The following is a 17,032-nucleotide window of genomic DNA, read 5'->3' on the forward strand; positions in this document are numbered from 1 at the left end:
AATAATACGCAGGGTAAGAAGCTTCATAAGTGTTCTTGTCATATAACTATTGTGTTTCTAATGGATATTATAGTACTGTTGCGGTCATATTGAACTCCTGACTTTGGCTGATATTCCCAAGTGGGCCATCTTTAATTACCGCATTTTTTTCTATTTCGATCATTCAGAAGCAAAAGTGACTGACCGATATTTCTTGTAAGGTTTTCTTGAAATATATATTTAACCTAGCTTCAATGTGTTTTTCAGTGCTTGTTTAAATATTTAGATAAGTTCAAATTTTGCAGTCAGTTTTACCTTGTGCTTGAATAATCTAATGGAAATAGGAAAATAATTTAAGGACAAGGCCTTATCTGGCCTAAAACTTTTCTCAAGAACATGGAGCTTTTAATTTAAGAATTCATGGTCCTTCTTTTAATTTTTACACACCGCCAATGTTGATATGTGTTTTACTAAATTTGTGATTTCAGGGCCTTTTTTAGTTCACTAAGTGATATAGGCTTTGCGTAAATTGTTGAATACTGCACAGTGACCTATGGTTGGTAATTTCTGTGTCATTTTGTTTCTTGTGGAGAGTTGTCTCATTGGTTTCCATACCACCTCTTCTTTTTTTATACTATGTGAAGAAATCTATACCTTCATGAATTTCTTTTGATATACTTCAGTCTACATATATATATATACATATATGTATACATATATATACATATTTAGACGAGTTGTATATACATTATGTACACAGCCATGTATCACCATCATTGATGGCGATCCGATGGATACATCTGTTGTAGAGTTGTCACTGACTCAGACGTAGTTTTAAATATAATTATTTTCTGTGACTGTATATTACATTAATTTGTAGGATCCTTTACTATAGATAAATTAGCTGATCTGTAACAATAACATCTTCATGCCTTATATATCATGTACTGTAGTACGCTGCTAGATTAAAACTGACGAGGAAAGGTAACACACGGCCAGCGAAAGCTCTATTATAGAGCCCAGGTGATCGTGTGGTCTAGCGGGACGGCTGCAGTGCAGGCGATTTGGTGTCACGATATCACAGTAGCATGGGTTCGAATCTCGGCAAGGGAAGAACTAAAAATTTGCTAAAGCAAATTTACAGATCTAACATTGTTGGGTTGATGTTTAGACGAGTTGTACATATACATATATATATATATATCAAGTTACCAGGCGTTGAGAGGCCCTGAAGCTTCAAACACATTCAAAAGATCCCATTTTAGATTTGCAAAAGAGAAAAAGTGCTACAAAATTCTAAATTTTCTATCCATTCCCAACTTGCCAAACATATTTGTTTTTGTAGTCAAGATACCATCCTTTTTTTGTGTCCCATCAGAAGTCCTTTTGAAAACAATTTTCATTTCAAGTTTAGCACCTTGATATAAAGAGGACAGGACAAGTCTTTTCTTGTCCTTAAGTCCATGAGGTGTATATTGCAATTTTCTGTATTTTTTATATTTTATAATTAATTGATTGTGTTATTCGTATATTGAAGCGGTGTTGAATTCAACACCATTCAGGAAATGAAAATGTCACAACAAGTTCTTTTTATTTATTCATGTTAATGTTTGTTGTTTTCCTGTTTTTGTTGTGACATTGTGAGAACTGTAAATATGTTTTGATTTTTGGTACCTTTAGTTTACACAAACAATGACAAAGACATTTTAGAAACAGCTAGTGCACTTCTGTTTTAGAAGAAGGTGTGCTTGTTATGTTTGTATCTCTCAGATGACATAAGCTATTTGTATGAATGGAATCTTAATTCATAAAACATGCCCAGTGAATCTGGTGTGGTATTATATAATGAATTATGTATATTGCTGGTTCATAGGTGGTGCTTTTTTATAATTAGGAAATTCATCTCCCTAGAGGATAGTTTTGACATTATGCTTTTATAATTGCAAAAATATGAGCACCTTGCTGAGGGGTAAAACTGATAGGTTTGAATGTAAATTGAAAGAATGTTTTTTACAGATGTTTAATTAATGGTTTGTGTAGAATTTCTACAAAAATGTTTTTTCGAATATTAAATCCATGAATTGATGGACTGTGTATATGATATTGAGAGGAGAAAAAGTAGAGAAATGAAATATCTAGCAAACAAGTATTTGCCAGCAGGATTAAAGTATAGGAGAGAAGGATAGTGAGTTAAGCCTGAAGAACGAAGTGAAAGAAGTGTGGAGAAATTGAATGCGAAGACGACACAAATCTGATGGACTGAAAACTGGGGACAATGTATATAAAGTTCTTGTTCAAACATGGCCTTACCGGTAATCACCCAATATCAGATGTAGTTAGGTCTCACTTATGCTGAAAAAAAACAATCTAATCAAACACACTCTTTTATTATATATTATATATATATAGATTATTTATGACATTACAGCTGGTCCTAAACCTTTAATTGGTCTGTTGGAAATTTGCAAAAAATGATAAAGTTGTTATGGTCTTAAAATTGGTATTGAAGCGTGGAAGAGTTCTGTGAGGAACACTTTTAGATCCAATTACAATTCAAAATAAAGAGGATTTTTTTTCCTTTCTATGAAAATGGATAATTTTTCTATGCATCCAGAATTGTTTTTATCTTCGAAAAATAGCTCTGTCTATGAGAGTAATAAGTAATGCACTCATTATTTAATGATCTGGGAAAGTTTAAAACTCTTTCTATTAAAAAAAAAGAAATGTCAATGCTGCCTAAGACTTTTATGATTCACCATTTAACCCAGCTACTCAGAAGTAATCGAAAATTGTACTGATTTACTACAAATGACTTATATGTCTTAAAAACTGATAAAAACTTTTAAGATACCAAGGCCAATAAAAAAACATAAGTTGAATAACGAGACCATTGTCAAAGGTGAAAAGACCAAGAACACACAATAAACACTACACAAAAAACTAAAATTTAGTACCGTAAACTCCACTAAACAATGGTGGTGGTGTGGGGTAAAGTGAACTGACTAGCAATAGTAAACAACAAATAGCAAACTTGTGATGAAAGCTTGTACTAATACAAGCCTAAGATACAAGCATATTATTTGAAACATCTATTGAATTTACTCAATGTTCTGTTGAGGTTATCTCCCATTCAATGGAATTTTATATTTGTTGGCAACAAGCATAAAAAACATTGGGGAAAAAAAATGAAAAATAAAAGAACACAACCTTTTATTCATATAATCATTTTATTACAATGTGTCATGTAATTAGAAATTAAAATGTAATTGAATTTCATTATTATCTTTTATCTAAAATATATACCAAAGATTATGATATAGGCTGCACCAGGTTTTGGCTGATATTTGCTATACTATTTTTGAAAACACAATGTGGGAAATAACTTGTACATACATGTACGTTTTGATATGCCAATTAAAGATTTATACTATTTGTAAGTGCATGGGTAGTTTAATACATATCTTTGTTTGAGAAATATTATTTAACAGCTTTAAACCAATTTTTGAGATTTTTAATAGAATTATCTTATAATATAGCCTAAAACCATATAATGCTTTTGTATAATAGACAATTTGTTTTTGGATTACTAACTTGTACCCTATATCACCTTTTATTTCATTTATATGTGTGTTAGTCCAATACAAATTAAAAGATTTGTTTCTCTTTTATTGAAATCAACATGCTGCTCAAAATATGAAAGATGCTCAAATTTATCATTGAAAGTCAATTGCTTCTATTGTTTAACATTGTGTAGAAATATACTTGATATTTAGTAGTTCTGGTATCTGTAACAAAATGTAATCACATTGGGAAGATGTACTGCTTGTTATGTATAGGTCATGATACACTTTAGTATCAACATGTACATATAACTACATTGTGTAATTATACTACTTGTTATGTTGGGGTCCTGATAACAAACAAAAATGTTGTGACATTGCATGAATGTACTGCTTGTTATGTTGGGTCCTGATACCTGAGTAGCAACATGTCATTAAATTGTGTAGATATACTACATTTGTACTTTTTATATTTGGTACTTGATATTAGTAACATATATTGATATGCTGCTTGTTATATTTGGAACCTGATATCAGTAACATATATTGATATGCTGCTTGTTATATTTGGAACCTGATATCAGTAACATATATTGATATGCTGCTTGTTATATTTGGTACTTGATATCAGTAACATATATTGATATGCTGCTTGTTATGTTTGGAACCTGATATCAGTAACATATATTGATATGCTGCTTGTTATATTTGGTACTTGATATCAGTAACATATATTGATATGCTGCTTGTTATGTTTGTTACTTGATATCAAGTACCAAATGTTTGGTACTTGATATCATGAGCATATATTGATATGCTGCTTGTTATATTTGGTACTTGATATCAGTAACATATATTGATATGCTGCTTGTTATATTTGGTACTTGATATCAGTAGCATATATTGATATGCTGCTTGTTATGTTTGGTACTTGATATCAGTAGCATATATTGATATGCTGCTTGTTATATTTGGTACTTGATATCAGTAACATATATTGATATGCTGCTTGTTATGTTTGGTACTTGATATCAGTAACATATATTGATATGCTGCTTGTTATATTTGGTACTTGATATCAGTAGCATAATGGTATGCTGCTTGTTACGTTTGGTACTTGATATCAGTAACATATATTGATATGCTGCTTGTTATATTTGGTACTTGATATCAGTAACATATATTGATATGCTGCTTGTTATATTTGGTACTTGATATCAGTAACATATATTGATATGCTGCTTGTTATGTTTGTTACTTGATATCAGTAACATATAGTGATATGCTGCTTGTTGTGTTTGGTACTTGATATCAGTAACATATAGTGATATGCTGCTTGTTATGTTTGGTACTTAATATCAGTAACATATATTGATATGCTGCTTGTTATGTTTGGTACTTGATATCAGTAACATTTATTGATATGCTGCTTGTTATGTTTGGTACTTGATATCAGTAACATATATTGATATGCTGCTTGTTATGTTTGGAACCTGATATCAGTAACATATATTGATATGCTGCTTGTTATATTTGGTACTTGATACCAGTAACATATATTGATATGCTGCTTGTTATGTTTGTTACTTGATATCAGTAACATATATTGATATGCTGCTTGTTATATTTGGTACTTGATATCAGTAACATATATTGATATGCTCTTGTTATATTTGGTACTTGATATCAGTAACATATATTGATATGCTGCTTGTTATATTTGGAACCTGATATCAGTAACATATATTGATATGCTGCTTGTTATGTTTGGTACTTGATATCAGTAACATATATTAATATGCTGCTTGTTATGTTTGGTACGTGATATCAGTTACATATATATGCTGCTTGTTATGTTTGGTACGTGATATCAGTAACATATATTGATAAGCTGCTTGTTATATTTGGAACCTGATATCAGTAACATATATTGATATGCTGCTTGCTATGTTTGTTACTTGATATCAGTAACATATATTGATATGCTGCTTGTTATGTTTGGTACTTGATATCATTAGCATATATTGATATGCTGCTTGTTATATTTGTTACTTGATATCAGTAACATATAATGATATGCTGCTTGTTATATTTGGTACTTGATATCAGTAACATATATTGATATGCTGATTGTTATATTTGGAACCTGATATCAGTAACATATATTGATATGCTGCTTGTTATATTTGGAATCTGATATCAGTAACAATACTTGTTATGTTGAGGTCCTGATTCCTGTAGAACTTGAGTTTTGTTAATAGCTTTTTACTGGTGTGTTTTTAATCACTGTAAATTGACAAATTATTGTGAGGTTTTTATAAATGCGAATAATGGAACTGGGTATTTGTATCACAAAAATTAAGAACTCATGTTGAATACATCAATGTATGCAGTTTTTCATGAAATTGTAATAAATCTTCCATTTTTGTTCATTTTACATAAATAACTTAATCAATGCACCCAACAACATCTGAATTTACAGTAATGTTTTTTTTTTATTCAGAAATATCTTTTTATAAAGTTTCATGCTACAAAGATAAAAATAAAAAGATTGCTACTTATATTTATTTTAGATGATTTTTCTATGATGGACTCAACCAACTCACTGAGGGACAGATGGCCCTTTCAGTACCAAGATATAGACTCCCGGATGGAGGAGGAGCCTATGTCAACCAATGGAGAGGTAAGCTGCATGTCTTATTATGTAGTCCTTGAAAAACATTATTGGAGGAATTTTCATAGAAAAAAATGTTTCACATATTGTCAAGTCTGTGATTTTTATAGCTGACCAAACTCTAGGTTTTATGGACTCTGTTGGATGGTTGTGTCATTAGCAATCGTATTACACTTATTGGGTCCTTAAAATTCCTTGGCTTTCAAATATTTGGCTTTATAGCATTCCTGATGAAGGTTTAAATGCAGAAATACGCTTCAAATGCATGGAATTTGATGTGTTGTTTTCAAGTTTTTTTTACATCTTTATTTCCTATCACTTAATGCAGTATAATCTCAGAACTGTGGCATGGACTCGTTTTGTGTTTTTACCTTTCTAAACTGAACCCTGTGTTATTGAGAGCGTTCCTGTATAAATGGAACTCTAAAGCAGAAACTTTTCTTAGCTAAACCTTTTATCAGGATAACCAATGAATTTTCTTATGTTGGGGTAGTTCTAAAACGGGCATCATCATCAGCTCAGATGTTTAGGAGTAAAAAATAAAAGCCAAAAAAATTGTTTCCATATTTAATTTCAAGGCATGTTATGCAAACAAAATATTATGAATAACTGTACAGTGTAAAAAAAAACTGAACTGAAAGAAATGAAAGATAAATAGACTTATATAGCACCTACAAGGCAGCCATTGCAGATTAATTGGTCATTATCTTCTTATCCTAGTCAATAGTATATAAAAATCAATATGATTATATAAATGTCAGGATGAGTAAAAATAACTTAATACCAGAGGGATATATATGTTTTTTCAGTTATCCCTGTGGATATTATGTAAATTAAGATTTGATATGTAATTGTGTAATAAGCAATAACAGACCTATTATAAAAGTGTTCCAGTTGACCCACTTAACACCTAATAATGTGATTCTTTGACTTAGACAATGCAAAAACTATCTGATTGCAGGGTGTAACATAGGAAGTGTGGTTTTACCATGTGTCTAATCACAGTGGTGTAACACATTAAGTGTGGCTCAACCATGTGGAGAAACAAAGTGATTGTGGTTTAACCACTATGGTCAAACCGCACTTCCTATTTGACACACTGCAATCACATAGTTTTTGCGTCACCATGTGTTTAATCACAGTGGTGTAACAAAGTGATTGTGGTTAAACCATGTGTTTAAACAACATTGGTTTGACAAAGTGAATGTGGTTAAACCATGTGTTTGATGGCAATGGTTAAACAACAGGAATCATGACTTGGTTTAGACCATGTGTTTGATCACAGTGTTCTAACAAAGTGGGTGTGGTTAAACTATGTGTTTGATCACAGTGTTCTAACAAAGTGGGTGTGATTAAACTATGTGTTTGATCACAAGTGTTCTAACAAAGTGGGTGTGGTTAAACTATGTGTTTGATCACTGAGTTAAAACAAAGTGGTTTACCATTGTTAGTGTGTTTTGGCCATGTGTTTTGATCACAGGGGGAAATCAAAGCAATTGTAGTAAAATGGCCGTATGTTTGATCGAAGTGGTATAGCAACATAAGTATCACAAAGGTTCAAACTATATTCAAATTAAGTATTATCAGTGTACATTTGATAGTAATGATTGTTAACATTTGATGACAAAATATGTAAAACTATCTGAAAAAATGTAAAATATTTAAGCTCTGAGGCCTGAGAAAACTTAGTCATTATGAAGTCAATTGTGACCTTAAATTGTTCATAGTTATGATGAAATTTTGATTTGATGTTTTTGCTTATTACAAAATTCAGGCCACAGAGATGCATGGACAGTCATATTTTTGTGTTTCTGATATAATACGTCCTTTTATAACAAACGTAGTTTTGGTGGCATGGACCGTGCAGCTATTTTTATGCCCCACCTATGATAGTAGAGGGGCATTATATTTTCTGGTCTGTGGGTCTGCTTGTCCGTCTCGGTTAATATGTTCGTCTGTTCATCCGTCTGTTCATCCGTCCATTTGTCCCACTTCAGGTTAAAGTTTTTGGTCAAGGTAGTTTTTGATGAAGTTGAAGTCCAATCCACTTGAAACTTAGTACCCATGTTCCCTATGATATGGTCTTTCTAATATTAATGCCAAATTAGAGTTTTTACCGCAATTTCACAGTCAACTGAACAAAGAAAATTTTAGTGCGAGTGGGGCATACTTGTACTTGGGACACATTCTTCTTTATAAATCAAATATACTTTAACAATGATTGAAAACAGGCAATCTGGCTAAAGCCTTTTAAAATTTCATGTTTATTACAATCTGTCGTTACATTGTTTTATCTCAGAGGGATCTGGTGGACATTGGGTCCCTGATTTTCTTCTGGCCTACATACTACTTTAAGTTATTAGCTGTTCAAAAAAGTTTTAAGTTGAGTTTATAAAGCTTTGAGTTCATTAAAAAGTAAAATAACAATTATACCAAACTCTGAAGATAACTTAAATAAACTAGAAGGTCCCTAATATAATAACAACAGAAAAACAATAAACTGGAAGGTCCCTAATATAATAACAACAGAAAAACAATAAACTGGAAGGTCCCTAATATAATAACAACAGAAAAACAATAAACTGGAAGGTCCCTAATATAATAACAACAGAAAAACAATAAACTGGTAGGTCCCTAATATAATAACAACAGAAAAACAATAAGGTCCCTAATATTATAACAACAGATAAACAATAAACTGGAAGGTCCCTAATATTATAACAACAGATAAACAATAAACTGGAAGGTCCCTAATATAATAACAACAGAAAAACAATAAACTGGAAGGTCCCTAATTAATAACAACAGAAAAACAATAAGGTCCCTAATATTATAACAACAGATAAACAATAAACTGGAAGGTCCCTAATATAATAACAACAGAAAAACAATAAACTGGAAGGTCCCTAATATAATAACAACAGAAAAACAATAAACTGGAAGGTCCCTAATATAATAACAACAGAAAAACAATAAACTGGTAGGTCCCTAATATAATAACAACAGAAAAACAATAAGGTCCCTAATATTATAACAACAGATAAACAATAAACTGGAAGGTCCCTAATATTATAACAACAGATAAACAATAAACTGGAAGGTCCCTAATATAATAACAACAGATAAACAATAAACTGGAAGGTCCCTAATATTATAACAACAGAAAAACAATAAACTGGAAGGTTACTAATATAATAACAACAGAAAAACAGTAAACTGGAAGGTCCCTAATATAATAACAACAGAAAAACAATAAAATGGAAGGTCCCTAATATAATAACAACAGATAAACAATAGATAAACAATAAACTGGAAGGTCCCTAATATAATAACAACAGAAAAACAATAAAATGGAAGGTCCCTAATATAATAACAACAGATAAACAATAGATAAACAATAAACTGGAAGGTCCCTAATATAATAACAACAGAAAAACAATAAACTGGAAGGTCCCTAATATAATTACAACAGATAAACAATAAACTGGAAGGTCCCTAATATAATAACAACAGAAAAACAATAAACTGGAAGGTCCCTAATTTAATAACAACAGATAAACAATAGATAAACAATAAACTGGAAGGTCCCTAATATAATAACAACAGATAAACAATAAAATGGAAGGTCCCTAATATAATAACAACAGATAAACAATAAAATGGAAGGTCCCTAATATAATAACAACAGAAAAACAATAAACTGGAAGGTCCCTAATTTAATAACAACAGATAAACAATAGATAAACAATAAACTGGAAGGTCCCTAATATAATAACAACAGATAAACAATAAAATGGAAGGTCCCTAATATAATAACAACAGAAAAACAATAAACTGGAAGGTCCCTAATATAATAATAACAGAAAAACAATAAACTGGAAGGTCCCTAATATTATAACAACAGAAAAACAATAAACTGGAAGGTCCCTAATATTATAACAACAGAAAAACAATAAACTGGAAGGTCCCTAATATTATAACAACAGAAAAACAATAAACTGGAAGGTCCCTAATATAATAACAACAGAAAAACAATAAACTGGAAGGTCCCTAATATAATAACAACAGATAAACAATAAACTGGAAGGTCCCTTATATTATAGCATAAGGTCCCTAATATTATAACAACAGAAAAACAATAAACTGGAAGGTCCCTAATATAATAACAACATAAAACAATAAACTGGAAGGTCCCTAATATAATAACAACAGAAAAACAATAAACTTGAAGGTACAGAAAAACAATAAACTGGAAGGTCCCTAATATTATAACAACAGAAAAACAATAAACTGGAAGGTCCCTAATATAATAACAACAGAAAAACAATAAACTGGAAAGTCCCTAATATTATAACAACAGAAAAACAATAAACTGGAAGGAAGGTCCCTAATATTATAACAACAGAAAAACAATAAACTGGAAGGTCCCTAATATTATAACAACAGAAAAACAATAAAATGGAAGGTCCCTAATATTATAACAACAGAAAAACAATAAACTGGAAGGTCCCTAATATAATAACAACAGAAAAACAATAAAATGGAAGGTCCCTAATATTATAATATTATAACAACAGAAAAACAATAAACTGGAAGGTCCCTAATTATAATAACAACAGAAAAACAATAAACTGGAAGGTCCCTAATATAATAACAACAGAAAAACAATAAACTGGAAGGTCCCTAATATAATAACAACAGAAAAACAATAAACTGGAAGGTCACTAATATTATAACAACAGAAAGCAATAAACTGGAAGGTCCCTAATATAATAACAACAGAAAAACAATAAAATGGAAGGTACAGAAAAACAATAATCTGGAAGGTCCCTAATATAATAACAACAGAAAAACAATAAACTGGAAGGTCCCTAATATAATAACAACAGAAAAGCAATAAACTGGAAGGTCACTAATATTATAACAACAGAAAGCAATAAACTGGAAGGTCCCTAATATAATAACAACAGAAAAACAATAAAATGGAAGGTCCCTAATATAATAACAACAGATAAACAATAGATAAACAATAAACTGGAAGGTCCCTTATATAATAACAACAGAAAAACAATAAACTGGAAGGTCCCTAATATAATTACAACAGATAAACAATAAACTGGAAGGTCCCTAATATAATAACAACAGAAAAACAATAAACTGGAAGGTCCCTAATTTAATAACAACAGATAAACAATAGATAAACAATAAACTGGAAGGTCCCTAATATAATAACAACAGAAAAACAATAAACTGGAAGGTCCCTAATATAATAACAACAGATAAACAATAAAATGGAAGGTCCCTAATATAATAACAACAGATAAACAATAGATAAACAATAAACTGGAAGGTCCCTAATATAATAACAACAGAAAAACAATAAACTGGAAGGTCCCTAATATAATAACAACAGAAAAACAATAAACTGGAAGGTCCCTAATATTATAACAACAGAAAAACAGTAAACTGGAAGGTCCCTAATATTATAACAACAGAAAAACAATTAACTGGAAGGTCCCTAAAATTATAACAACAGAAAAACAATAAACTGGAAGGTCCCTAATATAATAACAACAGAAAAACAATAAACTGGAAGGTTACTAATATAATAACAACAGAAAAACAGTAAACTGGAAGGTCCCTAATATAATAACAACAGAAAAACAATAAACTGGAAGGTTACTAATATAATAACAACAGAAAAACAATAAACTGGAAGGTCCTTAATATAATAACAACAGAAAAACAATAAACTGGAAGGTCCCTAATATAATAACAACAGATAAACAATAAACTGGAAGGTCCCTTATATTATAACATAAGGTCCCTAATATTATAACAACAGAAAAACAATAAACTGGAAGGTCCTTAATATAATAACAACATAAAAACAATAAACTGGAAGGTCCCTAATATAATAACAACAGAAAAACAATAAACTGGAAGGTACAGAAAAACAATAATCTGGAAGGTCCCTAATATAATAACAACAGAAAAACAATAAACTGGAAGGTCCCTAATATAATAACAACAGAAAAACAATAAACTGGAAAGTCCCTAATATTATAACAACAGAAAAACAATAAACTGGAAGGAAGGTCCCTAATATTATAACAACAGAAAAACAATAAACTGGAAGGTCCCTAATATTATAACAACAGAAAAACAATAAACTGGAAGGTCCCTAATATTATAACAACAGAAAAACAATAAACTGGAAGGTCCCTAATATTATAACAACAGAAAAACAATAAACTGGAAGGTCCCTAATATTATAACAACAGAAAAACAATAAACTGGAAGGTCCCTAATATTATAACAACAGAAAAACAATAAACTGGAAGGTCCCTAATATTATAACAACAGAAAAACAATAAACTGGAAGGTCCCTAATATAATAACAACAGAAAAACTAATATAATAACAACAGAAAAACAATAAACTGGAAGGTCCCTAATATAATAACAACAGAAAAACAATAAACTGGAAGGTCCCTAATATAATAACAACAGAAAAACAATAAACTGGAAGGTCCCTAATTAATAACAACAGAAAAACAATAAAATGGTACGTCTTAACATTTTGTAATATTTCAGATGAACTTATTTATATAAATATGTCATCCATTCTTAAAATACTATTTAAATATCATAGATTAACTAGTTCATTGAAAAATATCCTGAAACAGTACTTGAAATGAGACCCTAATGGTTAATTATATAGTTCATCAGCTTGTATAATCTGTTTCATAAGCACCCAGAGCTAAAGAAAACCAACCTATTTTTTTTTTATTTGTCAAGATTTATTGATATTTTAATGCACATTTCAAGGAATTAAAATCTACAACTTAAGTTCTCCAGAATATATTCATGTTTTTATAGCTCTAGAAAATAAGACTATTTATTTTTGAGAAACAAAATGAAAATAAAGCTGTTTCTTTCCATTCATTGAAATGTATTGTCTTCGGTATAAAAGTATAAAACTAGAAATGTCTCCTCATTAACTTATTTTTTTGAAACATTCATACAGAAATATATTCAAACAAAAGGAAATGATGGATTCAAAATTTGGTCACCTTAGTGTCTAAATGAACAAGTGTTTCTTATTCAAGCATGAGGTACGATCATGTTACATGTATTTAACTTTGATGAATAATTAGAATAACTGACCACTGGTTCCTTTAAACACTCTGACTTATCTCATGTCAATAGTTGAAGTAGTTATATTGAATTAGAAATTGTTTACTTTGTTAAGAGTAAAGCTTATACACCTGTTTGACAAACAATTGACTTCAGACATTACAAAAGTAGTGACAATCAGCAATGTTTAGAGAGGCCTTAAGGCTTTATTATTAAACTTTTTCTATATGTGAATCAGTAATACAATTTGAGTATTCAGATTTATTTACCAGAGTTTTAGTATATATCAATGTGACAGTAACCTAACAATAGACAAATTAAACATATATTTAAGATGTCATCCTAGTCTCACCTTGACAGTGGAAATTTTCTTACAAATACAGAACAGATCATCTTTAAAGGGCAGATAACTCACTGATTTGTTATTCACAAACTTGTGCAACATTTAACAAGTTAATTAAGCATACAGAGATATGAGGTGTATTGAAATATCTATTATTTCAGTGGGACATCAAAATGTGTTTGTAAATAGAGCTCGGCTGACCAAGTTTTGAGAATGTCTGATAATAACCTGATTTCAAAATAGCTATTAGAATTGAAATCTAGACAGAAATCTTTGGTGAAATATCAGAAACTTGCTAAGTGTTAACTGAAGAAAATAGAATGCTAAGATGAAGAATCAAGATATATAATTTCAATGATTAAGTTATATTATCTTTACTTCAAATTATTATATTCCCTTTGATTAAACAGTCTGTTTAACACCTAAAATAAAAGAAAAAATATATGCTAACTTTGAATTCTCAAAAAAGGACCAAGGTATGAAATTAATTAAATAAAAGAAAAATACATGTTAACTCTGAACTCCTCAATAAAAGACCAAAGTATGAAAATGATTTGAACTTCAGCCAGATATTTAAGAGTTATATGGAGTATGTAGATACTTATTACAAATCCTTAAAGATTAATTTATATTTAAAAAAAATTTGCAAGTCATATTGTAGGACATAAAAAGGATATTGATTGAATTTTTCTTTTTATCAAAATCAGTCCAGACTCAAAGTTTGGCATGAAATGATTTTTAAATACTATTTTCTAGGTTGAGAGGACATGTAGACTTAAATGATCTTTTAGATTTTTTTAAAATCCAGAAGATGTTAGATATTTAGAATATAAGTTATATCATTTTTTTTTTAAAGTGGAAATGAGAGTTAAAACTACAGAATTGTTCCTGTACCAAAGTGTATTTTGGTAATTTTTTTTATTTAATTTTTTTTTTTTAGAAATAGAAAAAGAAAGCAAATTATAATGCCCCATTTAAAATTGAAACTTTGGGGATTTATAAAAGAGACCTACAAAATGTGGGGAATATAATAAAAAAAAATCGTAACAAGATTCAATGTGAACCACAAATATATAAAAATAAGCTTTTAATTTTTGAGGATATAAAATAATCAGAAAATTTTGTTTAATAATATTTTAGTTTTCCCAAGGAGGTTAATAATAATGATATAACCTCCAACATAAATTCAATTCAGTCCTTGATCTTAATTAATTGAAATCTTCCAAATAGAAAATATAAATTCAAGGAGTGGATAAAAATCTGCCTTTTTTTATTTTTTTTTTATTTTTCAATAAAATAAAAACATCATGCACAAGTAATTATACATTCAGAAAGAATGATAATTGTTTTGAAATATCAGTTCGCAATCTATTTTTTTTTTATGGCAAATATTTCAATGCACAATAAGGTCAAAAAGGGTGTCATGTTGTCTGTCATAAAGAATAAATGGTTTGAAATGATTTTAAAATTAAATAAAGCTTATCGATTTTCAATTTATCACCAGCTTTTTGTAATGTGTTGATTTAATGCATTTTTATTTGGATTGATAAAAATTTTCCATGCGTAATAGTGGTTTAAAATACTGCTATTAAAATTCATGTCTGATCATAAATATGAGTTATAAATTTATATCTCTTTTGATCACAAAAATTATCTGATTTAGAGAAAAAAATGTAATAAATATAGAACTGTAGAAACAGATGTTGTTACAGAAATATTGTTAAGTGAAGCATTCAAGAAAAAAGATGACAGTGAGCTTATGTGACAAGATATTAAATAATACATTAATGGTTAATAAGGGGACCAGGAAGTAATATCTCAAACTTGTCATTCCTGCATAATCAATATAAAATAAGATGTTGTCATGAAACAACTCTCAAAAACAGACCAAATGACATAGAAATTAACAACTATTGGTCACCCTACAGCCTTCAACAAAGAGTAAAAGCCATACCTCCTAGTCTGCTCCTTATAAGATCCAGACTCTTGGTTTGTTTCTTCTTTCACTCAAAAGGATATGTGATATATATATGTGGTCTTTTAAGTTAAATATTGTATTTATTTGAAATTCTAGTTGGTCATGTTCTGATTTTTGAATTTACCAGAAAAAAAAATGGTCAGTTTTAGATACCACTTAAAAGATCAGATTCCAACTTTTTTTGTGTGTTTAATTTCTTGCTTGATTTGTATATCAAAATTGGATGCATGATATATGAACATCACCAAATACTTTTGCCTCTAATTGAATCAAATGTAGACAGACATGTCATGTTTATGAATGTTACAGACATATTCATGTTTCAAAATCAATGCATTTGAATCGGGACATATGGTTCCACCCCCACCCCCTCTTTTGTAAATGACTGGATCCCTCTAACAAATTAATGACTCAAAATATTTGTTGCTGGATACTTTTAATGTAGTTACATATATCTACATGACATTGGTTTTTGACCCTCCAACTTTAAACGAACTTGCTGTAAAGTAAACATGAATTTATATATATTTATATAGGTAGTTTTTATTTAACTTTAAAGGAATTAAATCACTACAATATTTCTATACTCAAATATTGTATTGTTATTGATCTGGACCATGTTACAGCCTTATAAGTCTTATAAGAATTTAAAACCTGTGTTTGTTTTGTCCAGTAGAATCAAATTCATTACAGGAAATTGACATCAATCAGAACATGAAAAGATCACTCAGTTCTTGGCTTTGTTCTTCAGATTGTTTTTCAACTAGTTTCCTACTCACAAGAAATCTGAATTGTAAATTTGGTGCAATGCTATGGAAATGAGTTGTAAAAACAAAAAATCAAAGAAGTTAATCAGGATCAGTGTACACTAATGGATACATTCAATAATATATAAGGGAATCAATGAGCTTTGGTTCTAGTTAAGGATTAAACTTGGGGGTTGTTGTCATGACATTGAAATTTATATATATATATATAAAAAAAAACAATCATCACTAGCATTAAATTGATATAAATATTAAAAGTCTTAATCAAATGTATTTGTTGTTTTAGCATTATTGTAGGACACTTGAGCATCCACAAGCAACATTCTGCTCCAAGCTTCAAAACATATATCTTGTCTTAAAGTTACTTATGAATACATTTGTTCTTATTTCATTCTCATTTTGATGTCAATGTTATGTTTTTGAATGCCGAAAAATTCAGTCTTCACCGCAAACTATTATTTTATTACTTGCTCACTGGAACAATTCTTGTTAAATTAATAGGCAACTTTTGATTTAAAATTATTTTTTTAAACAATAAGTATGCCTCATATTCTTAGAAAAATTCAGACTTTGCAGTTTCTGACATCAATTT

General features: G+C 29.6%; 1 protein-coding gene across 9 annotated transcripts in view; it reads left to right on the forward strand.

The window, feature by feature from the left end:
* The window catches only part of LOC139520536 (vitamin D3 receptor-like), a 147,409-nt gene that overhangs the window by 69,708 nt on the left and 60,669 nt on the right, over nt 1-17,032 (forward strand). For all 9 annotated transcript variants that reach the window (XM_071313256.1, XM_071313261.1, XM_071313254.1 and 6 more), the window contains one exon: nt 6,113-6,222. In XM_071313256.1, coding sequence (XP_071169357.1) covers nt 6,113-6,222 — 110 coding nt within the window. The remainder of the gene's footprint in view (nt 1-6,112; nt 6,223-17,032) is intronic.

The sequence above is a fragment of the Mytilus edulis genome, chromosome 4 (assembly GCF_963676685.1).
Source record: "Mytilus edulis chromosome 4, xbMytEdul2.2, whole genome shotgun sequence".
In the NCBI taxonomy this organism is placed as follows: domain Eukaryota; kingdom Metazoa; phylum Mollusca; class Bivalvia; order Mytilida; family Mytilidae; genus Mytilus; species Mytilus edulis.